At 43.0% G+C, this 27,468-nt stretch overlaps 1 protein-coding gene across 2 annotated transcripts in view; it reads left to right on the top strand.

Moving 5' to 3' along the window:
- The window catches only part of CSTF77 (Tetratricopeptide repeat (TPR)-like superfamily protein), a 196,636-nt gene that overhangs the window by 85,337 nt on the left and 83,831 nt on the right, over nucleotides 1-27,468 (top strand). For both annotated transcript variants that reach the window (XM_087675672.1, XM_087675671.1), the window contains exons 6-8: nucleotides 654-715; nucleotides 810-950; nucleotides 1,197-1,325. In XM_087675672.1, the coding sequence (XP_087531798.1) occupies nucleotides 654-715; nucleotides 810-950; nucleotides 1,197-1,325 (332 nt within the window). The remainder of the gene's footprint in view (nucleotides 1-653; nucleotides 716-809; nucleotides 951-1,196; nucleotides 1,326-27,468) is intronic.

Below are 27,468 nucleotides of genomic sequence, written 5' to 3'. Positions count from 1 at the left end.
TGCCCAAAGCCATTCATCAGTGCTTACAAAGATAAGGTTATTAATGAAACTTTATCAATTAAATTTATTATTTTAGGGGTAGTTCATATGGTCTTCAAATCCCGGGGGTTTAAACCTCAAGCTTATAGACAAGCATAACAACATCGATATTTCTTGCTTGAGGTGGATATTGATACTTTTTCCTTTCTTTTGTTGGGGGAAGAAAAGGGGTGTTTTTGGGGGGGGGTTGCAAAAGAAAGATGGATTACAATACTGAGCAGATAAAAGAATGGGGTAATGGAGATATTACCTTGTACATCATGCAGATAAGGCAGATTGTTGAGCTAGTTATGCATGCCACTGAAAAACAATCAACATTCATGAAGTTCCTCTGAAATGATATCGCCCAGTTTTTTCTATTAACTGCCTTTCCAAGTTGTCAATGACATGATTAATCTTTGCATTTCATCAAGCACCAATTTTTACATTGTGAAAATCTGCACATAAAGCTCAAGCATATGCAAAGCGAGTGGCTAGATTGCTAATCAGTTAAAAGAAAAACGTAAATAGCAGCATCCAACCAAAGTATGGATGTGGGTATAGTTCTGGACAGGTCCATGCAAGTTCCAGGTGAATATATTTAAACACCTTTTGTATACTTTTGAATTTTGCAGGAATAGACATTGAATCTGGACCTGTATGGCTTGAGTACATTTCTTTCTTGAAATCTGCTCCGGTACCCTTGACACTCAAAGCTAGCTTGTTTTTGAACAATGATCCCAGTAGAAGTGATTTGATCTTACTTGTGCCTGACATTTTCAGTTGTTTAGGCAGCATCAACTCAAGAAGAATCACAGAAGATGACGGCTGTTCGTAAGGCCTATCAACGTGCTGTTCTTGCACCCATACACCTTGTGGAGCAACTTTGGAAGGAGTATGAGCATTTTGAAAATTCCATCAGCCGAGCTCTGGTTGGTGGATGCCTGTCCTCATCTTTGTGCTACCATTAGCTTATTAAGCAACCAAGCTATGCATTCCAGTATTTTTATTACAATCTATGGTTGTCAAATGGTACTGCATGTGCTCCTTTTTTTTGCTTAGTTCTGGTAGACATTGTGTAGATTACTAAGGCCATACCTGCCTTCAAGTTTCTGGGTGGAGGAAAGCTTTAAGATGGATCATTCAGGGCTTCTGAGGTTTATCTGGGCCTACTGCAGGCAAAGAGTCTACTTGCAGAGTATCAACCCAAACATTTCAGTGCAAGGGCTGTCTACAGGGAGCGTAAAAAATATTGTGAGCGCATTGATCCAAGTATGCTGGCAACCCCACCTACAGGATCTTTGAAGGTATGTTTCAATCTTATTTATGCTTTTGGTATAATAAAAAAAGATTTATGCAAAAATCATTTCACCACATACCAAAGAAAAGACAGCTGACTTTTAGAGTCCTAAATGCTTCACAACTGGTTTTCAGTTGGAGATTCTCAGATTTGGTTTGTGCATTGGTGGTGACTTTTGTTCATTGGTGGCGACTTTAAAATTTAATGATTCTGAAGAGCACCATGATTGCCTTTATCTCCGGGAAAGAGGAGGAATGATCTTGGAAACATGATCTTAAAATTGATATTGGAACTAACCATTTCCAAGTCCTAGATACTGTTCCTGTTTCTGAATCTTTGAAAAACTATACCTGTTTCTGTATCTAGAAACCTAGTACGTTTCCCAACTTGTTGCCAAGCTCACAACCTGATATTGGCCAATTTTTGAATAATCATCCCTCAATTTTTTGGGAATAGGCCAATATTATTGGAAAACTTGCTGCTCAGGTTAAATACAAGAAATGATGAATGCCTTTTTTCTCCCTAAGGTCAAAACTAGAATGAGGTCAACTAAAACAGACCCTGCATAGGAGGATAATTATAAAATAAAAGACAACATACTCCGTGTATAGACAATTTCTGTCTAGGTTGTAGAAAGGGTCTTTGCTGTAGGTATGTCTTATGTCTCAATCACATGACTCCATCTCCTTGTACAAATGTACCAAGCAATAATACTAGCAATCAGCTCTCATTTGTGGCAGTGATCTGAAGTTCAAGGAAAGCCTTGAAAATATAAAGCTATAGAAGATTGACATTTATTTGGTCATTATCTAATAGAAGTTTGGAGAAGTCTCAAAAACACGCGATCTTTTTCTTTTCCTGATGATGAATTTTTAAAAAAAGTAAGCACCTCAGAAACAGCTCTGTGAAGTAAATGTATAAGATAGTCCTTTTAGAGAGCCTTCAATGATACATCTACATACAAGATAAAGTCTTAAGACAAGGATCGAGTGGAAAGCCATTTAGGCAGTCTATGTATCACAAGACAAAAAGAATTTGTATTCTTTTGAATTAATTTGCACAATCAATTGTCTATTGAATTTGTTTCCTTTGCAATTAGTATTGTGATGAGTGGTCATAGGTTAGGGTGGACCCATGTAGTGTGGTAGAAGAAAGATAGTACATACTTTCATCTGTATGACTTGATTGAGCAGGTGTGATTGGAACTCAAGCATATCAAGGTTACACTTGCATATAGAAACAACTAATGCCTTAAAGTGGTATAAGAAAAAGGCTAAGACAAGGCCGATTGGAATGGCACTTAGGCAATCTATATGCTATAATACTACAAAAAAAGAATTTATATCCTTTTCAATTGATTTGCATAATCAACTATCTCTTCAATTTATTTCCTTTGGAACTAATAGATATCTAAGGAGTGCATTAGAGATAGTCATTGTGAGTGGTCATAGGTTATGGTGGATCCATGCAATGGGTTAGAAGAAAAAAGCTTACCAACTTTGACCTAGATGATTTGATTGGGTGCTTAGAAACACAAGCATATCAAGGTTACACTTGCACATGCAAAGGATTAATTCCTTGAAGTGTGGGTCAGATCCACAAGAAAAGATAGTTATAATCAACAAGATGGCATGACCACGAAAAGTTTGTAGGATGTGCATATGAGGGCTAAAAGTTTAGAACATAAATATCTTTGCATAGAAAACTCATATGTGGATTTCAACATGGTTTTTTTGATGACTTTGAAAGAATTTTCAATAGATTCCCAGATTCTAGGGCATCCCTAAATAATAGGAGCATTAGATTGGCCTAGAAGTGCTAATCGTGCAAAGTAGAGATGACATTTCAAAAATAAGAAGTCTGTGTTTTGATAGTACTTAGTAAATTGGTAAATTTTATTTATTGAAAATTTCAATCTCAAAAGGAAGGCCATAAAGAAGTGCCTTATAGGCCATTGACAATAAGTCGATTAACTGCCCTTGGGTGAAGCTTCAGTTCCCTGCTCCCTCCTCTCTCCCCCTCACATTTGTTCCTACCCTCCCTCCCTTTTTACTCCCCTCACCCTTGTCCTCTCCTTCCCTGCCCCCCAACCCTCCCCCCTCCCCCCCACCATTATCCCTCTCTCCCCTCTCCTTCCCCCTTTTTTCCCCTTCCCCCCTTTTGGGGAGGAAGAAACTAGAGTAGTAGAGAGATAGCCTAGTGTGCTTCTTGAGCTAAAGATGTCTTAAAAGGCCCGTAGCATGGAAAGCTTCACCTTTTCATAGGAGGTGAAGAAATCTGAAAAATGCCATGGAAACCCTATTCTCTCTTGGGTACTTTTGTTTGTTTTGTGATTGAAAAGCTCAAAACATCTTGTACTTAGTGAAAGGTGTAAGGAGAGATTGCCCCATCTTCTCTATCATCAAAGGCGAGATATAGTGCATACTTGCTCTTTGCAATGGAGTATTTGAGCCGAGACTGTCTTGTTGGAAAAGGTATCCCTTGCAGTTAAGATCAAGTCCTATCACCTTATCAAGGTAAGATAGCACTCTCTTGTAGAAGTCAATATCGATCCCTATTACCTCATCAATATCGATCCCTATTACCTCATCAAGGTAAAAGGTAATTGTATTAATTACGAAAAAAAGTACAAGATGACTTGATTACAAGATACATGACGACAATCTAAGCCATCATGTGAAGAGGTTCTAAGTACTACAAGTTACAACGTTATGGCAAAGATGCAGATGAAATTGCCATATGCCAGGGACGTAAGTCCTCCCTAGAGAGCAAATCAGAATGCTGGAGAAGATCCAACTGCCAATACAAGAGGCCCTTAAGCCTCGCAATATGCCGCTGAACATTATAGGCGGAGTCAAAAAGAAAAGCATTCTGAATGGTCCAGTTATGCCAACAGCCCCAATATCGAAGAAAATGATACATGAGCTTCATATGTGGCTGTGCAGGAGTGGGGTATTTGGGCTGCCCGAAAACCCAATCAAAGGGGCGCAGGGTGAATCCAACCACTCCTTGCCAAACAGCCGACAAAAATAACCAGACTTTCTTTGCGATGGGGCAAGAAATAAATCGGTGGCGGGCTGATTCCACAGCAGTGGTGCAAAAGAAACAGTTGCCATTGGAGATTCGTCGCTTGGAAAGAGCCGACGCAAGCGGAAGACCACCAATCATCACTCTCCAAAGAAAAACTTTACATTTGAAGGGTGTCTTGTTCAACTAGCCCTCCATCATAGTTGCCCTCCACCATGACCGGGATTTACGTAATCCCCATAAAGCATTCACTTTGGTAACTAGCCATTGATGATCTTTAATCAGAATATGATAAACTTGGTTAGCAGAAGCTTTGGTTAAAGTCAGCCGGCCTTGTAGGTCCCAATCCTGCCAGGGATGATCTGAAGCAAGGGTAGGAAAGGGTTGTCTGCTCTGGAGCATCCGCAAAGCTGTTCCCATAAAGGCCTATATCCCTGAGGGATCCTGAAAAGCCTCCTAGCTGTACGAAAAGATATAAGCACATTGCGACTGGCAAGGGTGGCATCCGCAACTAAAGACAAGCCCAAACGGGCCATCCCGTTGAATTGTGGTCTAAGCTCATGTTTACCTTCCCATGCAAGTAAACGCGAGAGTGCCAGCAATTTCAATTGAAAAGAGTTAGTAGCCAAGCGATCCTCCGCTGGATGCCACTGAGCCTTCTGGAGGACCTGTTTCCAGGAACATACCAAATGAGTAAGCAGCGACGAAGAAGAACTGGAGAACCGCGAATCAGCATTAAGAATATGCCACCAAGAACTCCGGATTTGGGTATTGCCATGTAGAAGCCCATGGCTCTCAAGGAAATAACGGGCTATATCGACCCATGGATGATGATCCGAGCACATGGTGCGGAAAAGAGACCAACGGAGTGCCTGCATGTGAGTTTGGGCATCTAAAATAGCTCCGCCACCCATGCGTTTGGGGGTGCACGCATGCGACCAAGAGATCCAGGAAATACCTGCATGCAATGAGTCCTTCTTCCATAGCATGAAGCGAATAGACTAAGTAAGAGCATTCAGAGTCGTAGTAGTCCAGGGCAACAATGGCAAGAAATATGTGAGCATTGGCAACATAATTGTCTGGGCCACTTTGAGGCGAATATGGAAGGGCCAGGCTTGAGATTTCCAATACATAAACTTAGCCACCATTTTCTGAGAAATCCACTGCAGAAGCTGCTTTGGGGGAACATCAATACCCAAAGGGTACCCAAGGTGCCTGACAATGGAGCCACGAGGAACAACCAGACCTTGCCAGTCCAAGGATTGCAAGTCCGACTCCGTGCAGCTGAGAATGGCTGATTTGAGCGCATTGATACGAAGGCCGGACGCCTGACCAAAGAGGCCCCAAACATCCAATGCTCGTCGAAGGTTGTCCTTGTCCGCACGCAAAATCATAAAAGTATCATCCGCCAGGGATTGGCTAATGAAGTGCTGTCCTGTAGGAAGCGACAGTCCGGGCAGAGCTAATGGTGTAGATTAGACGAGACATCCAGGGACCAAAGCCCATAGCAGACATAAGTTCAGCAACGAAAGACCAATCCAGATAATCAAAAGCCTTTTCCAGGTCCAGTTGAATCAGTACTACCTCCTGATTAGAATGCCTTGCATAATCAATAGCCAGTTGAGCATTCAATACATTGTGCAGAATATTTCGGCCCTTAATGAAACCATACTGTAGAGGGTGCACAATGGCCGGGAGATGCTTATGGAGCCGATTCGCCATTACTTTGGAAAAGATTTTGTACATTGAACCCATCAAAGAAATGGGGCGCCACTGTGTCAACTTAGATGGCGAAGGAACTTTTGGAAGGAGTTTAATAAGGCCTTCTTTCCATGAGGAAGGCATGATCCCCGTTTGCCACACCTGCTGAAACAAAGCCTGCAATGGTTTCGCCAGTTGGGTAGCAAAAGCTTCAAAGAACTCATTGGTGAGACCATCCCAACCCGGACTTTTATCCCTGGGCAAGTGTAACAAGACGTCCATAACCTCTGCCTCACAAATATCGGACTCCATAGTAGCTTGCATGTCCTGCGGAAGCTAATTGCGGACCAGGTCATAAAAACCCGAACGGGCTTGAGTGATTTGGTCTGAAGGTGGAGAAGTGGAGCCGAGAAGGTCACGGAAATAATTCCTGCACATATGCATAATAGTCTGCGGATCCAGGATAAGGTGGCCTTCTGCATCCTCGAGTCTGGTCATATTCTCCCTAGCAGGAGAGGCATGGAGAGCTCGAAAGAACTTATGGGTCTGACATGCACTATCTTGCAAAGTGTCTGTCAGATGTTGCAGTTTGGCCTGCTGATATGATTTCAAGTGGAATTCTTTAATAAGATCAGCCACTCGCATGGCCAGTGCGAGCAGAAATGCATCATCTGGAGTGTCCACCAGCAGAGAACGAACCAAAGCCAGCATGTCTTCGGCTGCCTTGCGACGCTGCCGACAAAGAGAGGCATGATAGATCCCATACTGCCGAGCAACCCGCTGCACATTAGAGAGCAATCTTTCAAATGACGCAGTGCCCTGAGAAGAGAAGTCCAAGAGGAATCTGTCAATCAATTGCTGCATATAGCCCTGAAAGATTGCATGCTTTAGGTAAGACGAATTGAAACGCAAAGGGAGTCTCTCCAGAAGTTGCTTGAAAGGTGCAATGGGTTGTGCAAGCAGCTCAAGCTGCAGAGGGAAATGGTCCGACAAGGCATATTGCTGCAGCACTTTTATTTCGAGCATCTCGGGAAGAAAATCATCATTCTGCATGATATATATACGGTCCAATCGCGACCATGTTGCATACTGGGCAGAATGGAAAGTAAACCCTGTAGAAGACGGGTGTAGCCAGGACCAGAGATCTTGCTTAAGAACAGCAAGAGCCAACGCATGCCACATACGACTTTCCGGCGCATCCATTACCGAATGCTCCGATGTGGACTAGGAAGAATCAACACACATATTGAAATCCCCCATGAAGAAGCCCCGTCTGCCAAGTGACAAGGAGGTCTGTAAAGTCTGCCAAAGCGCCTGACGAGATAAGGAATCATTTGGAGCATAGAGGCCAAGTAGCCATAAGATTTCCCCTTCGAATAAAATTTCAATCACCAAAAAACGGCCATGAACATCATTTTTAATAAGAACAGGCTGATATTTGTCATGTACAATCATGAGCACACCCGAATAATGCATGGCCTGTGTCCCTGCATAAAACAATCGAAAGCCATGGCAATCTACCACTTTTCCGGCTTCACCGTGACTCTTGTGCTCAACAGGGCACAGGACATCCCACTGATTTTCATGCAATACAGTCCACATGGCATGTTGCTTGTGTCGAGAACAAATTCCTCGCACATTCCACGTGGCTATTTTCATGTGTATTCAAAACAAAATCAGGTACGAGGCACAGCTTGCCTCGATTTGACTTTGTCAGCGAGAATGTCCAGGACTCCCTCGTCCAAGAAATCCGCCAACACCGCAAAAGAGTTCTGAGGACCAGATTTGGAAGTAGACGGCATATCTGCTGGCTTGGGGGTGGAACGGGGATAACGACGGTCCCACGGGATAATGACATTACCTCTGGTATCAAATGCCAGCTTAGCAGGGGGACCCTTTGGACGATCCGAATACATTTTCCTGGCGGGCTGATGAAGGGGGGCAGAGGAAACCATAGCAGGAGCAGAGCGCTCGGAAGACAACATTTCCTTCCTGCGCATATATGTACGCATGGAATCTTGTGAGGTAGTAGGCACAGTGTTCTCCATGCCAACAATAACCCTGTTGCCTTTTTTTGCACGTACTTCAACCCAATTAGTGGCACGGGAATCCAGACCCGAAACTTGTTGTTTACCTTTGGCCAGAGCTTGGGGCTGATGGGTAGCATCCAGCGACGGGGCATCACACACCATATCTTCCATGGGCGGCGCAGCATGGCCAACATCGGAAGTGTGTTGCTGTTCCGGGCATTCGGCCATAAAATGCCCCAACTGTCCACAGGAAAAGCAATGCCCTGCAAAATTGCCCCATTTCAAACGAAAGTGTAACGGGTGCATGCCAGAGCAATTGAGGCGTAACCAGGCAGGCCTTTTTCTTGCAGTGTCCCATAGCATACACAAGCGGTTGCGATTCACAGCCTTGAGACTGGGAGGGACCAGAACAGTGCCCACAGCGGCCATAGCATCCTTCAATAGTGGCCAATAAATAGCCGGACAATTTTCCACCTCTACTCACACAGGGCATTCACGTTGCAGCAGACGCTGAAAATCTGCCATTGGACGCCATGGAACCACATGAACCAACCGGCGTTCAAAAAACAAAGGAAGTTTAGACAGGAGAGCAGCACGGTGCGTCTCCGATTTCAACAGGACCTCAAAAAAACCCCGGGAGCCAACAAAAATCTCTTCAACACATTCCCCTTGTAGCAGACCGTGCAACCACTGGCGAATACGGGAAAGCAACGGGATTTGACCAGTGAAGAAGAGTATCACAGCGCGATCATAAAATACCGAAAAGGAGCGTAGGACAGTTTTTGGGTCCACGGTGGCGTCCAGAACATCGTCAGGTGCAGAGTCAGAAAAGACTTCCTGATTATGTTGAACATAATCGCCAAGCAAAGTGTTTGCAAATTCTAGCAAATGCTCCCAGTCAACTTCCTGAGAGTCCACAGAATCCGAAGCAACCTGAGCATAGGAACGATCCTGAGGAACACCTATCTCTTCCGAAGTATGCTTGGTACGTTTACCCGCAGGCTGGATGTTGGGACCAGGGGGCATCTCTTCGTTGCACGGAACCATATCCTCAGGTTCCTCAGCATCAGAATCTGAGCCAAGTGTTGCCACTGTTTCATCTATGAAATCCAGATCCAAACCAGCCATCATGTATGATGATTTGATCTCGAAGGAGGACTGACCCTCTCTCTTGCCCGCTCTCTCGCTCTCCCTCTTTTCTGTACAGAGGCGCTGTCCAGGGGTGTACTCTGCAAGGACAGCTAATGAAAACGGAGCTTTACCTGTCACCGTGCAGGGGCAGAAGGGCGAAACAAAGGCCTGGCGGTCTCCACGGCAGGACGGGACAGGCTGGGGTGCTGGGCAGGGATCCGTCAGCAGCGTCCGGGGACAGGGCGTCAGTGGCAGGCGACCATGGACAGGGCGTCAGGGACAGGGCGCCGGGAGCAGGACGCGCTGGCGGCTCCAGGAGCAGGGCGTCTGCTCCTGACGGCTCCAGGAGCAGGGCGTCTGCTCCTGACGGCTCCAGGAGCAGGGCGTCAGGAAGAGGACGCTAGGGATTCCGCTGGTGGCGCAGGGAGCAGACGCGAATGGCAAAAACAGGCGGAGGTGCATGCGTCGACGATGCTGACAAGACGCGAATGACAGACGAGCAGAGGCGACGATGGTGCTGACGCGAACGGGGGGGTGACGACAGGCAGGTCTTCAGGCTGCGACAACGCAGATCGAGGCGACAGCTGGGCGTGCCGGACCAGGCGATGGCAGGGCGGCACGACGCAGGGGCACCATCGCTACGCGTCCTCTCTCTCTCTCTCTAGGGTCTCTCTCTCTCTCTCTCGCATAGTGATCGCGAAAGCTATGAATCTAGTCTCCCAAGATGATAGGTTCGTGCACTTGAAAAAAATCTTTGTATATGGAGTCATTTTTCCATGCTAAGTTTATGGTTGAGGTGTAGAAAGAAAACTCTACTCTCCTATTCTTTGGGCTCACTTGAGCTCCTTGTACCGACAAATCCTAGGCATGGAGGGTGTGGCCTTTGGGAGAGGCTTGTAGTAGCCTTTGGATGGCTACGAAATCTTGCTATCGTGTCCTCTCCTAGCACTTTTCTCATGTACAAAGGGCTACCTCTTGATAAATCTTGCATGACTATCCTAGGGTTTATGTCATTTTCTTTGCCATCCCTACATCCCACGTCGAGTGTTTGGCCAAAAGCTACATGTTTTGTTTATGCAGCTCCTCTTGTTCATAATTCGAATTCAAAATCCCCATGAAGGTGGGTCAAGGGATAAAGCAGGTGCATAGAAAGAAGGATGGGATATGATCCGACAATGTGGTCCTTGCCAATTGCTCAATATGCCTCCTTGTGAACTGCTCCATTGATCAACATAGAATCTGTCTAGCCGCTCTAGGAGGCTTCCCAATTGCTTGTAATTCAGAGAGAAGTCTAAGTAGGCATTATGTATATAAAAAATTGGGTCTCTCCAAACATCTTGGGTATTTATTGCGAAAATGAAAGTCTCCTAGGTTTCCTGTTCAACATTTATTATTCCTTGAAAGTCAGTGTCTCTCTCTTGTTGATCCTCTTAAGGTCTCTAGGTTGTGGAAGTCACCTCCAATAATCTAAGAATTTGACTAAGGTAGTCAAGCCACCACCTTGGCCATGCCAGAACCTCCATCAGTGCATGGACATTCAAGATACCTATGTAGGAATCCCCACAAGGCTCTTATTGCAATGATAGTCTCGTGATCTCACAAGCAGGGTGATAGACTTGAACAAATTGAGTACATACTCCTGCACTCTGACAATGGGCATCCATGGAATATTTATGCTCTTGAAGAGTGAGAATGTCGGTGTGATCTGCAAGGGTTGGCAACAAGTCGCGTTGAATGATAAGCTTCTTGGGACCTTGCACTTCATTGAAGTGGAGGCCATTCACATTCTAGGATGTTAGATATATACTTGTGGTGAAACTATAGGGTTTGCCAAACAAATCTCCTATTTGGTATGGTTGAAGATGAAGAAGTTATGAAATTGGGGGCTACGCAATGACACTTAATGATGGTTTAGAGGTCAAAATCCACTCCGCTATACTAGCTCATGGGCATATAAAGGGATGATGTTTGTACTTTGGACTATGGAATGTGCCTCCATGAGCCAAGGTGTCAAGCAAGCCTTCGAGATCATGTATCAAGCAACTTGGGCTAGCAACCACTTGATCACATTCAATGGGAGGTGCTATTGTTGTGTGTTTATGAAGGTGATAATTGTCAAAACATGCGACAAACTAGAGAGATAGTAGGGTTTGTGGGGAGAAACACAGTGTGTACGGCAAACACTAAGAGAGAAGAGAAACTCAAAAAACACAAAAGGAGATGAAGATAAAGCATTGAATCATGTTATGTGAACTAAAGTTGATACATTGGAGGCGAAGCCTAGAGATGATGAAGAATGAGGAAGAGTGACTAATGAAGTGTTAGAATGTGTGGAGAGGTGGTCTATAAATAGGTCTCAGCTAATCTAGGGTGACTCCCCATTGTGTGGGCGCCCTACTAAAAAAGTGCCCATAATATGGGCGCCTAGTCCATTTTGGGATTGTTAGTGGGAAACCCTAAATGAAGTGATTGTACTGAAGAAGTGGTTTCTTAACACCCCCTCTCAAGCCCAAAACGAATGAAAAAGAGGAGTGAAGAGAGGTAAGAAGGAAGAGCAAAAGATTCATGAGATCCAAGATTTCCATTTGAAAGCTAACCTATAGTAAGGAATAGTAGACAGGATGAGTTGTAGATTCCAACTCCACCGTGGGAGAGAAGCCACTAGCTTTGTAACTCCATGCTAGAAGAAATTCGAAGGCCTTGTCACCAAGTTGCATCTAAAACTCCAAGGCCCTGATCTAGGCAGTATCTGAAGATCTTGGGTATCAATAAGAAAAATGATTGCTTGAAGATAGCCATCCCCAAAGAGTAAATGGTGGGTGAAGAACTTCTTGAGGGGGAGATACTGTGAATAAATGCTTTAAATGCAAAGAGCACAAAACCAATTGTACGACAAAGCACAAATTGATAAACTCAAAACACAGCTAGGGTTAAGGTTAGGGTAACTCAGAGATAGTGAACACAATGAATAATAAAGTGAATGAATAATGAATATATAGTGCTCATGTAGCAAGCACACTATGTAGTGAATACTGAACCTCAAACTCTCGTATCTTTGGGATCAAGGTAGAGGTTATGAGTTGTAGAGTATATCATACTCCAAATGGATCCCAAATCGCAAGCAAAGGCAACCTTCGAGTGTCGAAAACTAGTGAACGCAGCCAAGAAAGGCTGGATTTGATGCAGATGGCAATGAAGAAGGGAGAAAGACTAAAAACGCAGGTATCTGAGGCAAGAGAAAATTTGAATGACAGCTTTTAGGTGCAAATGCAATAGACAGAGGTGAGGGAATGTCAGGGCAGCAGCCAGAAACTAAAAATTCAGCATTTAGAGGAGAGAGAAGATTAGGGCGATAGTTCCAGGCTGATCGTGACAACTTCAAATGTTGATGTCAGCATCAAACATGTAGCAAATTGTAGGCAACAGCTGCAAACAGGAGGTGAAGGTTGGAATCTAGCTCCAGTTAGTACCCGATGACTAGGGGAAGCATTGACCATGATGTCCTTGGCGAATGGGGTGTGGACAATAGAGATATGGCTCTTGAAACTTGCAAAAACGAGATTAAGGAAGAGTGGTGGGTTGCATGTCTATTTATAGAAGGTTTGGGGCACCCAAAATAGGGTTTTGCATGTTGGATGCAGTAACTCTCTAGGATTGCGTTTCTTTTTAAAATAATAGGTTTATCCATTAATTAAGTTTGTTTTGGGGCTGTTTTAGTCAGGGAATGCATTTTCAGCCCGATAGATACCCCTTTTGAGAATGGAGATGGAAGGACCCCCTTTGATATCAAAGAAGTAGAAGCCCTCCCGAAGGGCAAGGAAAGAATATCCCCCTTTGCATCCCGCTTACAATAGGTAGGGAATCTAAAAACTCAGGGATCACAAACTTCGAAACATATGATGATGAAGGAAGTGCCATCGGCCATGTCAAAGAAGATATTTGGGGGTTCCAAGGATGTTGAAGAACTCCTAGAGGTGGTTTCTCGGACTTAAATAGGCAAGAATGGGGAAAGGATAGACTCAGACTGAGCCAAGGATGGGCGCCAATCGTTCTTCCATAATGGAGCGAATTGCAGAGTCGAGATAATGGAAGGTGTCGAATAGCCATTGTCTCTCGAAGGACCAAATAGACGATCAGACAGTATCCAACAATCACTATCTTTGAGTGGAGCATACTATAAAATGGTAGGCCGTGGCCGTGGAAGCCATTGGAGTTGAAAATAGGTGGGGGAAAACCTATGCTCGCATTGTGGCACTCTCTAGGATGTCGTAGTGACAAATCGATCCTCCTTTTGCTTGTGAGGACTTAGTGTGCATCAGATGCATCTTATTGCCTTAAGTAGAGTACCCTGAAAGCTGATGCAGAATGATTGTTGTGGCCCAGAAGGGAGATGCGGTACAAGGAGTGCTTGGTGGTAGACGCATATACTCCAATGGTGTAGGGAGCAAAGGTCGAAGTCAACAATCTTCAATGTTATGACCATTCTTGCGGTAGTAGGAGCATCGAGTGGACTATCTATTAGGAGAAGCCATAGCATTAGAGTGTCAAACTGTAAAAGGGAGGGTGGGAGGGAGAAGAAGAGAAGGGTATCTCTCGGTGATGTAGGGAAAATAGAGGGAAGACCAGTAGATGATGCGAACCTGCAACCTGCCTTTGCCTTCTTCGATATAGAGGATCGTCACTACTCTTTGAGCACCTATTGTTGTGATACCAGATCAAATATGCAACAAACTAGAGAGACAGTAGGGTTTCTGGGGAGAAATATAGAGTGTGTATGGCAAACCCTGATAGAGAAGAGAAACTCCGAAGACACAAAAGAAGAAGAAGATAAAGAATTGAATCATGCTATGTGAAGAAAAGCTGATACAACAGAGCTAAAGCTTAGAAGATGATGAAGAATGAGGAAGAGTGAGTGAAGAAGTGTTAGAATGTGTGGAGAGGTGGCCTACAAATAGGCCTTAGCAAGTCTAGGGTGGCTTCCCATTGTGTGGGCATTCTACTGAAAAGTGCCCATAATATGAGTGCCTAGCCTGTTTTGGGGGACTTTCAATGCGAAAACCTAAATGAAGTGACTGCACAAATGCCAGAACTTATATAGGTACCAATGAAGGGTAGGAATCCCCATTTAACCATGGGTGTTGATATCGAAGGAGGAAGAGGAACCTAATATCCGTCTTTGTGTGGTGTTGAAAACCATGATGAAGAATGAAGATGAAGCACCTTAGTTGGAGGAGCTTGGGAGAAGCTACCATTGTGATATCATCGAGAGATGTAAGATTTGCCTTGGGAGGGGAAGTCTCCATGTTGGTAGAAGGGTAAGTGTCCATGGAAGATGAAATCAGAAAGGAATGCTGAGGTTCCTAGGTCTCCAAGCTAAAAAAGATGGGTACAAACCTGCATGTTAGTCGTAGAGTGAAATAAAAAACCTTACAAAAGAGATTAGAATTTGCAAAATAGAGCTTCATAGTGAGATGCTGCAAATCAAAGCAAAGTAAAAGGAATGCTAAAATGAAAGATTAACAAAGTAAGGAATGTGGGAATCTGTGAATGCAGCGGAAGGCGAAAGAAGGAAATCCTAAAAGCTTAAGTAGCCTATGTCGAGCTAAAAATGCAGCAGCTTTATTAAATCAGCCCCAGGGCTCAAATTAATTAAAGGATTTAAACCTTTTATTAAAAAGAAATGTGGTCCTAGAGAATTTTTGTGTTCCACATGCAAACCTTAATTTGGGAGGACCCAAATGTTCTATAAATAGATTGGCTGCCCTCCATTCAGTCCAATCCCGTTTTTGCAATTTGCAAGTGCTGAAGCTTTGCTATCCACACGTTGTTCACAAGGACATCTGAGCCAGAGTTGTCCGTCATCAACATCTACCATCTAGTGCTTGTTTACCAGTCTTTCATCATAGTCTACTACCTATAGCTGTTGTTGCAGCCCCAGCAGGTTGTATTTGCTAATGGTGGCCATCTTCTATTCATGCTTGCTGCCCTAGACGAGTCGCCTACAACTGGCTGCGTTTTGCACTTCTTTGCTGCCCTCTACATTGGATCAGCTGGTGCCCTGCTTCAGACCATCACAAAATTTGCGTTTTGTTGTCAGGACACTTTGTGAGGTTCTCATGTCATCATCTAGACTTGAGTTTTCCGTTTTCTCTGTGTTTGGCTTGTTTGTTATTGATTTGGAATCGAGTGCTTTGTTTGCTGCTGCGAGAGACCTTTAGAGGTTGCCTTGTTGTGTTTCCGGATCCATTAGGAGTACAACACACTCTCTAGCTCATACTCTGCCCTGGTTATCGAGACACTCTCCAGCTCATACTCTTTGCCTTGGTTCTCGAGACATGGGAATTTGAGGGTCAATATTCATTCACTGCATAATATGTTTGGTGCACGAGCATCGTATTCTATTTAGATTGATTCATTTCATTATTCTTTTTGTTCATTGTCTCTGAGTTACCCGAACCCTAATTGTGTTTTATTCTCAGTTTGTGGTTTGTCGTATGCTTGTATTTGAGTTTCTATGTTAGGACATTTCTTTATAGCCTATGGGTTCGTCTCCTTAGTCTAAGGAACTAAGAGTGCTAAGGAATGGGAGACTAGCCTAGAGTACTCAAACTGTGCTAGCCTAAGTATGTGGCCTATACTAGCACGCATGGCCATCAGTAGGTCTCTGCCAATGAAACTCATGTTGAGGTGGAAAAGGGTCTAAATTGGGGGTGGAGGAGAAGACCCTCAAATGGATGCAAAGGTTATAGGGCACGGGAGGAGGGGGTTGGAATATATAGTGCAGGGGAGGAGGGGGTTGGAATATAGCGGCATATGTGTGAGGAGGAGCAGGTAGTGCAGTCGTGGCTCGTTGTGGTTTCTTAGTTGGAAGACCTTGGTTCTTAGTATGACACTCATCTACATGGCTTAAACGTTGGCGATGTGTGCAAAACCTATTCTCTTTAGGATGTTGTTGCTAGATGTTTTTAGTTTCTTTGGTTCCATCTAAGGAAGGGATCCCACTCTTGGTTTGAGTTGCCTTCTAGGTAGAGAGTTCTTGCCACCTTTGGTGGTCCCCTTCGGAGAAGTGGTTACCAAAGTTCCCTCTGAATATGAAATTGGGAAAGAGGACTTCTTTTGGACTTGGTCATGCAGCCTTGTGTAACACAAGAAATAGGGATTCAAATTGATAGAAGGTTGGCAATTGGGGCAACGAAGTCATGTGCTACATAAAGTGAAAGTATTTAGAAGGGAGCTTGTTTAAGAAAAATGTAAGATGATTGTCATTCGACATTAGGGAGCCAGTAGTGGCAAAGCTGGTAAGCAACCACCTATATTTAGCCAACTTGACTTTCATATCATTCTCTTCCTTAATAGAAAACTCATGCAACTCATAATCGATACTAATAGGTTGGGTTCAATCTTTGGCCACATAGCGGTCAAGGAGAGGACTTCACCAATGGGATGCTAGGGGAAAGTGCTGTAATTGGGATGAAACTTAGGAAGCAACCCTTGCATTAACTTGACATTTGCTATAGCATTGCAAGCTCTTCATTGAGGAATATAGCGAAGTTGGGCTAGCTCGGCATAGGCTCTAAACCAACAGATAGGTCTGAAAGACCCTGAGACTTGAGCACTTGTTGCATTAGATTAGACAAGGTGGTGAAATTTTAATTGCTGAAACGAGTCCCGTGCGTAAAGGCATTCTTGGCCGTAGCAAGAGGAGTGATAGTGTTGAGGGAGGAATGATATGGGTAGGGTGGGTAAGGTGGGTTAGTGGAGTACACTTGGAAATGAAAGCCCAGAGTGCCTACCATGCATGCATGATGTGTACACCTTGGATCCATAAGTGGGTGCGGGACCTTGTAACGACATGATTAGCTCGAGGAGGGAAGATAGAGACACTATAGGCAAAGGATGAGAATTCATGTGTGGGAGTGATCCATGGACTGTGTGATGGCACACCATAAGTAGAGGATGGATATCCTTGTGTTTGAGAGGTGGATGGAATGGGTGGTGCATGTCCAAGGGAAGTGATGAGGATATCCAACGTACATGTCCTAAGTTATTGTTACACTTATTGTGTTTCTCCTAAATTGTGGTGTGAATTCTTCCTTATCTACGGGTACTTTTTACCTTCTAGTTGGAGAAGGGTTTTTCCCCTGTGTGGACACTCGTTAGTGGGTGTGGTACTTAGTACCTTATGGATTGTACTTTCATATCATTCTCAAATAGTGGATATGACATTCTAGCACTCGTTTCTCTTGCTGTTCACTTTCTCATTGTGAGAGAGTGTGTGTATGTGCATGTGTGTGCTGGTGAACCCTAACCTAATAGTTGTATCAGATCCATACCTCTTCTCAATTGCTGCCACTTTGCTCACAAGGTGGCGAAGCCTCATGTACCATCGAGTCTTGAACTTGGCCTTGCAAATAGCCTAAACAAACCTCATTGCGCACCTAATATAGTGAAACAAGCTTATCCAAGCATCTTTGGCCATTATACACAATCGAATATGCAAGATAACTTGTCACTTGCATGAGAGTGCAATCAAAGCATGAGCTTGAACATCACGTCCATCCCATCTCAATTGATCTATAGTACGAGGCACAAGAGAAGCTAGAGCAGAAGATGCACTAGTGACAATGAATGAGCTAGAAGAACCTATAACACTCTGTGTAGCTCAGCCTGCAGGCCTAACCTCTAGACCACATACATAACTGCAAAGTTGCTTGGCAATAAGAGTATCATGTATGCCCACATTGGATAATTAGTGCCATCCAATTTATCGGAGTCCCTAAACATATTGAGCAAATAATTTTTCCTTGCCATACCTTGCCGCAAATTGCCGGTATTTATGACAGGCAGCTATCCAAACACAAATGCAATAGTTGCACAAAAATAAAGCAAAGAAAAAGCAAAAAAATTTTAATTTGTTTGCAAAATTGCTAAAGGTTAAAAAGAATTTACAGTTGAAACAGATCCAATGCCCACGAATGTCATGTAGAAGGTGTAATTGGCCTCAATGTTGATAGATTTGGGAAAATTTCACAAAAGCCCTAATTTATTGAACTTTTGTGAAATTTAAGCTTAATGTGGAAAGGCTCAAAATTTTTGTGCGTAATCGCTTGCAGTTGTGGGCATTGAGTATCCACCCTTAATGTTGGTAGGGAGGTATGCAATCCTCAAGCTCCAATAATGGAGAAGTTTACAAATGTGCAAAAGATGTGTTACATTGGCACCCTCTTGCCTTTTATATCGTAGTCTAAAATAAGCTACTTAACTAAACTAGAAGGGTACGACATTTACTTTATTAAAATTGAAATAAAATTTTCTTATATTGAATTAAAATAACCAAGAAATCAAGAAAGCACATGTGAATCAACTAGCCTTATTCCCTTAGCATTGCTTCCTTCTTCAAGTTCCTTAGCCTTGAAGTATAAATTCTTTATCTTTGAACTTCACCTAGAACTCTTAAGCCTACTCTTGAATGATGAAGTTTTTAAACATAATAAATTAATGTGTGAGACTATTGAGCATCAAGAGAGCACATGCAAACTATTCGGTGATGCATGAAGTGGCAAGACATATCAGGCCTTATGTGATATCAACACATCTATCAACACCTCAGACATGAGCTATTTGGCGTGCACAGTGGATGCATGACGTGGAGAACGAGCTATTGTGTGATGAAATGGAGCTGTTAAGCACATGGCGTTTAGAAGCGTGATGCCAAATTTGCAAAGTGACGGAGCCTCTCTAACAGTGCTGAGAGTGAACGCGACGGATAACACGCAGAGAGAGTAGAGAGCAGTAGAAATGAGAGTGAGCACCATACTTGATGTTTGGTATAATGACTAGTATACCTCTTTAGGTTTTAGATAGATATAAATGAAACTACAAATGTGCTAAGGGTGTGTTCACATTCGTGCACATATAAAAGGCACAATGGCCGTTTATTCCCAACAACCTCCCACCCAGAAGTGGACTTTCTGCAGTCTGCGTGACCAGCATAGTTTGCATCCGTAAAGCCAACGACAAATCCCTTCTGCTTTCCAAAGCATTTGCACAAATCCTTTGTGCCTTTGAGGTATCTCATAATACCTTTCACTGCTTCCCAATGCTTTTTTACCAGGGTTTGCCATGTATCTACTAACCACTCCCATTGCAAAGGCAATGTCAGGTTGTGTAGCAACTATTGCATACATCAAACTGCCCACAGCTGAAGTATATGGTACCTTGGCCATTTCAGCCTTCTCATAATCAGATGTAGAGCTGTCCTCTGCACTGAGTTTCACATATGGAGGCAATGGAACCCCAATCGTTTTCTCCCCCTCCATATTGAAATGCTACAAAACCTTGGAGATATACTCCTGCTGAGATAGATAGAGTAATCCTTTCGATCTATTTCTGAGTATTCGCATGCCAAGAATGTGTTTTGCATCACCAAGATTCTTCATGTCAAGGTTGCCATGAAGACTTTGCTTCAGTGAGTTCAAGGCATGAGTATGCGTCCTAGCAATCAACATGTTATCTACATATAAGACCAAGATAATCAAGCTGCCATCTGTTGCCTTTTTGGTGTACAAGCAGTGATCCACTTGACTTCTATGGAAACCTTGAGACTGCATGAATGTATCAAACTTATGATACTTTTCTCTTGGTGCTTGTTTCAGCCCATACAAACTCCTTTTGAGTTTACATATCATCTTTTCTTTCCCTTTTTCCACAAACCCTTCAGGCTGCTGCATATATATGTCTTCATGCACATCACCATGTAAGAATGCAGTCTTTACATCCATCTGTATGAGCTCCATATCTTCAGCTACAACCAAGCCTAAAATGGTTCTCAAGGTAGTCATCTTGACTATAGGAGAGAAGATCTCATCAAAGTCAATTCCTTGCTTCTACTTGTATCCCTTTGCAACCAATCTTGCTTTGTACTTTGGTGAGGAACCAGAAGGGACCTTTATCTTATAAACCCATTTGCATGGAAGTGTTTTCTACCCTTTAGGCAACTGCACCATGTCCCAAGTGCCGTTTCTCTCAAGAGATTCCATTTCTAACAACATGGCTTTATACCATTTCTTACTGTCCTGTCTGCCCATTGCTTCCTTGAAGCAAGACGGTTCACCATAGTCTGTCAACATGACATATTCAGCCATATTATTTGCAGCAGGAAAAAATCTGTCAGGTTGTTTAGTAGCCCTAGACGATCTCCTAACCCAATGATCATTGTTTGCTAGTTGTTGAGCCTGCAAATTTCCATTTTCAGCTTGCTGTTCTGGAATTTCTATTTTTGAAACTTGTCAAGGAGTTTGTTTTTTCTACGAATAGGGTAAACCCATACCTTTCATGTAGCATCATCGACAAAGGTGACAAAGTATTCCTTTTCCCCTAAAGATAACCCTGGCATCTGACATACATCGGAATGTACGAACTCGAGAGGAGAAGATTTTAGCAAAAGAGACTTCTTATGAGACGTCTGTGTATGTTTACCATAAACCCAACGATCTCAATGCTTAAAATCAACATAATGAAGACAAGACAAGTAACCCAAATGAGAAAGCACTTTCATTCATGTTTGACTCATGTGTCCCAACCGGCCATGCCACAAAGAAACACTTGGTTGCTCGGTCATGGCAACAACATGGTGACGCTAACTAGATACATGGAGAGGATACAATGTATCACTTTTACAACCTCTTGCAATCACTCTAGATCCCTTACAGATCTTCCATTTTGTATCACCAAAGGTGATATGAAATCCATCGTCATCTAGTTGCCCTGTGCTAATCAAGCTCTTCTTGAGTTGAGGTACATGCTGTACATGCTGTACATGCTGAATTGTGAAGATAGAACCATATTGAAGCTGCAACTACACACTATCAATATCTGCAATGTCACATGCATAATTGTCCCCAAGATGGACAACACCATGTCTACCCCTTGTATAGTTAGAAAACCACTCACGATGAGGGGTGACATGAAAGGAAGCACTTGAATCTAGAATCCAAGTGTGCATGTCATCATCCATATCTGCAAGTAAAGCATGTGTACTAAAGTGTGATGAGACAAAGAGTATGTCATTCCCACTGTCACTGTCATGAGTGACTACATTCACCTCTTCAATTTTGAGACTGCTCTTCTTAGGCTAACTCTGTTTCTTCTCTTTCTTGCTATCATTTGTCTTCTTGCTCTTTCCTTTCTCTTTCTTCCATTTGTAGCAGTCTTGTTTAAGTTAACCCTTCTCTCCACAATGATGGCATTCAACATCATTACCACGTGATTTACTGCGTCCCTTACTATCAGATTTTCTTTCCTGTTGTTATCTGCCTCTAGTATGCAAAACATTGGAAAACTTACTGGTTGCATTGTTCTGCCGATTCATTTCTTCCATGAGTGGAGTACTCTCTACATTAGCATACAGAAGTATCGCATTAGAATTGCTCATAGCAGTCCTGAATGTATCCCAACTCTTTGGCAGAGTGCAAAGCAAGAACGTAGCCTTAAATGCTTCATCAATCATGAACTTCAAGGCAATCAGCTGGCTGAAAGTGGAGTTAAACTCACTCAAGTGAGTAGACATTGTTGTACCCTCTTTTATACGTAAATCCATAAGCTTTTTCAGCTAGTAAACTTTGCTTGCGGCACTCTTCTGGGCATATAGTTCTTCCAGCCGAGTCCAAATAGCATAGGCAAAATCCAAACCTTCAATGTTAAACAACAAGGCATTAGAAATCGATAGCTCGATGGTTGAGCGGGCAAGGTCATTCAACTCATTTCAGTCTTCCTGTTCCATATCTGCGGGCTTTGCCCCTTTGGTCTTAATCGGCCTTGCCTGCTTCTTCTGCAATAGGATACTGTAGCACTGTTTTTGCTAGACTGCAAACTTATGTGCTCCTTCAAGCTTCTTAACGTGCATGAGATGACTGCTGTCACTCCTGCCAGCCATGATTTCCAGCCCAAACGTGACAAAAAAATTCAGCAAATGGAGGCCCAAATTGTCACACAAGTGACCAAGGTACAAACAAGTACCAACCAGCAATAAATAGCCAGGTAGAAGCAGAAATTTCAGATCTGCAAATAAATTTTCAGAAGTACTAGACCTTGTGCTATAGCACTCCACAACTGATTACAGTTCGTTCCAAGGACAAATACATCACATTACATGTGAAGTCCCAAATTTAAGCTGCAATTTCTGTTGTACATGTTCCCATGGGCACAAAATTTGACACACACAATCAAAATCCCCAATATTGTTGTGCTCAAAGCATCTACCATACATTTGCACGTGTCTGACATGCATAGAATAGGCCAATTTTGCCAAAATAGAACAATTTCAGCAAAACCCCCACATTTTTCCAAGTGCTAGGTGTCCAAATTGCATGGAATTAAACCCGCATGTACATAAAATGACCAAATGGCGCATAAATTTCGCCCAAACAGCAAAAGCCCCAAATTGCTCAGGGTCCAATATGCATCAATGTAGAGAAATTGGGTAAATTTCAGCCCAATTCTTGCATGTACATGAAAAGCCCCAAATGTTGGAGCCAAAATGTCACAAATTCATGCAATTTTTGAGACAAATATCATTCTTGTGTCTTGCTTGCATCAAATTTGGACAAATCCCCAAATTTCTCGGCATCCAATGTCAAGAAATTTTACTCAAAAGAGCAAAATTCTGACAGATTTGGCGAAATCCCCAATTTAATTGAGGTCACCACACATAGTGTTTGCAATTTTTGACTTGAATATCTTTGCCAGGCATAGACGAGGTCAAATGTGAAAAAGCCCCAAATTTTTGGGCTCAAAGTTGCACAAATTTGAGTTTTGTGCCTTGAGCGCATGATCTCCGGTTAGAGAGAGGAGTTTCAAACAAAAAATTTGAAGAAGATGATGGTTTTTGCAAAGAAAAGGAAAAAATGGAAATAGGGAGTGATGGGTCCGTTGACCCGTCAGGTCTGACAGCGCTTGATCTGGCCGCGTGGCTCCTGTCGACTTCCCCATTCGTTAGCTGTGCGTCGTGTCAACGCCCTGCTGGTCCCGTTACCACACAGCAACCGCGACACTGCCCGACGCGCTGCGCCTGCGCTTGCCTTGTTGCCAAGACTGCCGCCCTGTCACGCTTGCAGGACTGGTCCCGTCACGTACTGCTGCACGCGTGTTGCCACACGCTCAACATCTGCCGGTTGGTTGCCTGTTCCCGTCGACCTACCCTCGCACAATTGTCACGTCTTCTGCCTGTCGTCAACTGGTTTGATCTTGGAAAGCGTGCACAATCTGTGCTCTGATACTAGTTTGACGGAGTTGAGAGTGAACACAACGGATAACACACAGAGAGTAGAGAGGAGTAGAAAGGAGAGTGAGCACGACACTTGATGTTCGGTACAATGACTAGTCCCTCTTTAGGTTTTAGATAGATATATATGAAAGTACAAATGTGCTAAGGGTGTGTTCACACCTGTGCACGCATAAAAGGCACGATGGCCCTTTATTCCCAACACAAAGTACTAATGAGATAGGTGCAACCAATCCATCACACATAGGTCCAACGCGTGACTATCAATGCACAAGCTGCGTGGTACAATTGTCGGATGTAGGCAAGACAAGAGACAGGAGATTTGGGACATGGTGCATGAGACAAGATGGCTGGTGACAGGTTGGATGGCCCTTGTTGGAGGTAGCGTTCCAAGCAAGTTGTGTAGCACTTGACAAGCTGCTGCATAAGACAATAAGCAATAAAGGTCAGACAATTGCTGAATGTGCAGCAAGCAGGCTGCTCAGGATGCATTATTTCACAAGAAGGATGCACAATAGACTCCAAACAATAGAGATGGAGTACATGATAGAGGGTGATTCCATGGATGCATATGTTACTTGTGTCAAAGACATCATGGAGCAGCTTTCAAATGAGATAATTCTTGATATCTCTTTTGTATCTATTGTCTTGACTGGCCTAGCTGACTCTTATTAGAGTTTTGCCACTACACTTTGCTACTTGCAATAGTAGTGCGGAGGCATACACATTTGTTGCATTGGTGTCATTGTTATTATAAGATTAGCAATCAAGGGTGAATCACTAACATAAGTATGGATAATCAAACATTTGGAGTGAGCTACAGGGACAAAGGGGAGCCATGGTGTTGAGAAACCACATCATTCAGTACAAATTCCTTTCTTAATTCCCATTTTTGGTTTCCATTTCATCCCCAAAAAAGCTTTCTAGGTCTTTTTGAGAGGGTCAGAGTGTTGTTCAAGAGATTTCAAGGGGGAGACTGGAGACTGTTTGTGCCTATATATTCGACACCACTCGTTCATTTCATACCACTCACTCACTCATTTTCGTGAGATGACCATCTCTCTCTCTCCCCTCTCCTTCCACCATCTCCATCCTTGTTGTCAGGTGCCAGTCTCTAGCTTCCTTGGGCTACATTTATGGAAGTAGTGGCTTCTTACTTAGTTGGGGCTTCTTCCCACACATAGTCGATAGCTTCCTTGAGCCCTTCCCCCTTGCGTTTGGTGCTTCTCTCCAGGTGGCGACCATCCCTTCATCATGGGGACAACATCCTGAGGGTGGACTCCTTGTGTTTGACATATTTTGCCCTCCTTTAGCTAGTGTCTACCTCCATCGTCCAAGTGCGAGATTGTAGCCCTTGTATCTTGTGTTTGGCAGTCAAGTGGCTCCACCCATTTTGCATTTGGCAATGAAGGGGCTCCAACCATTGGCGTTTACCACATCTGGGATCTTCACCTCAACTAACGACCTTCTCCTCCACTCGGCGTGAGTATGAGAGACTGTTGATACTTGTGTTTTTAGTTTCTGGCGCTTCCGCCACACTTGGTGTCACTCCTAGCAGTTAGCATCAGCTCATCATGCATGTGTTTGCAAACTTATAGGCTCCTCACCCTTTGATGGTAGTCTTCTTGCTCTAGGCACTAGTCTTCATCCTTGTGTTTGTAGATTCAAAGACTCCTCTTTGACGGTAGTCTCCTTGCACCAAGTGACACCTCATCATCCTAGCGTTTGTAGACTTGAGGCTTTTTCGGTAGGCTCCCCTGCTCGAGGGCATCTTTTGTGGTACGATATCCTTGTATCAGATTCACTTCATTATTTCATACGTTCATCATCTTGTTCATCTGATTTTCTCTTCTTTTCTCAGTGTTTGCCACATACATTGTGTGTTTCTCGTTGCAAACCCTACTGTCCCTCTGGTTGTTCACTCCTTTCTTGACATATGGCAGCCCTCAATCTCAAAGGGTAGAGGCAAACCAGCTTCTTCCATGGACTCCACAAGCACCAAGGATGATGGTGCTAAAAAAAAGAGATGCAATTATTGTAGAAAAAAGGAGTATCTTATTGAAGAATGCAGAAAGAGGATGGCAAGTGAAAAGAGGAAACAAATGGGCATGAGCGTTGCTGAAAATTCAGCAAGTGCGAAGGAGGCAACAACACATTAAGCAAGGTTGGTCTTATTCTTTTTTTGTCCATTGTTTGTATGATTCTTCTTCACATAAACATGGTTTTTCAGTGGCTGAAATTTGCAGGTCATGGTATTTTGAGAGTAGAGCTTCGAAGCACATAACATCCTATTGTGACTTGTTTGTATCATATGCAAATGTACAAAAGGGGGGATCCGTTGTATGTGCAAATAATTCTTTGTATGCAATTCAAGGCATTGGTTAGATTCCCATTATTGCAGTAGATGGAAAAACTGTCATGCTTAAAAGGGTCTTGTCTGTGCTAGGCATAAAGAAAAATCTGCTTTCAGTTTCAGCCATTGCATGTGCTGGTTTTATAGCTAAATTCCACATGGATCAATGCATTGTCTATGACTTTAGTGATGGGGATGCCCTCAATGTCACTGGTACATTGTACAATGATCTCTATCAGCTTGATTTATATGAGAGGAGAGCATCAGAGGATGCGTTATAGGTTGATGTCACCGTTGTCGATGACACTAAGTTATGGCATGCTCGGTTTGGTCAATTTAATTATGGCAATTTGCTTTGCCTAAAAAGCAAAAATATGGTGTTTGATTTTCTTTTGTTGAAAGCACCTACTCACAATGTATATGAGAATTGTGTACTTGGCAAAGTGCATCGTGCTTCATTTCCGAGAAGTGAGTCTATGTATATTGATAAAAAATTACAGCTTATGTATAGTGATGTTTGTGGACCCATGCATGTGCAATCCATTGAAGGATACTTGTACTTTGCTACCTTTATTGATGACATGACTCATCACTATTGGGCATATACTTTGAGGCACATATCAAAAGTGTTTGTATGTATAGATGTCTGCATTGTCATGATTGATCAAGTGGCAGTATGTGTGAAGTAATGTTTTGGAGGGAGCAAAACACAATTCTGTTGGCAATGGAATGTTAAAAGAGACACTAGAGATGAAGGACAACAATAGAGGGAGTGAAACACGATTGTTATGAGCCGCCGATGATGAAGATCTTGGAATCTCTCTCTAATGACACCACTTGCAACTTGAGTAGTCACAATCTGATAAAAATCAACACAATTTTTGATAGAGAGATGCAAGTAGAAAGATAGAAGAGAAATATGTATTATAGTTTGAAGGTAATGGAGGAGCAACATATAGCTCAATTGGAAATTGCACTCCAATGCGGAGCTCGAACTTCCCGACCACCCTCGAGCTGATTTCATGTACATGAAAGAATCACAATTTCACTCTCAATCTCACTTTTGCTCACAATCGCAATCACATTTATTTTCATCGCAGTCTTAATCTTAGATTTTGGGAGAAGAAGATGATGAAGATAATTGTTCATTCAACGTCTCTTTCAAAAGGGCTTTATGCGTCTAGAATAGGCTTTTCCAAGAACAATGCGTTGTCCAAGAAATGTGTGCGCCAAAATTGATACGATCCTCCCAAATCATCACTCACATGCAAATCTGCTAAAAATGAAAAGAAAGCACAAAAAGCACTACACGATTTAAAAAAAAGTGTTAAATTTTTTTTATGTAAACACTTTAAATGGCCTAAAAATCATATCTACAAACATATCAGAGAAAAGTTCAATATGATTTTATTAGGGCATAACACATGGGAGGAGTTTTGTACGCAGGCGGAGAAGAAGTATTGTTCTCCTTACTACAATATGGAAAAGAAGATCGAACATTGAAGGTTAAACCATAGTTAGTATTAGATCGTAAAGTCAAGAACTCATTCTTTTGGCCAGGGATGAAGGACATGAAAACATATGTGAAGGAATGTTTGGAGGTTTGAGCTCCGCATCAAAGTGTAAT

Source organism: Lygodium microphyllum, chromosome 4, assembly GCF_053477565.2.
Source record: "Lygodium microphyllum isolate KBCC chromosome 4, Lygodium_microphyllum_v1.1.10, whole genome shotgun sequence".
NCBI classification, from domain to species: Eukaryota; Viridiplantae; Streptophyta; class Polypodiopsida; order Schizaeales; family Lygodiaceae; genus Lygodium; species Lygodium microphyllum.
Note: the sequence above shows the minus strand (reverse complement) of the source record. Positions and strands in the feature narration are given on the sequence as shown.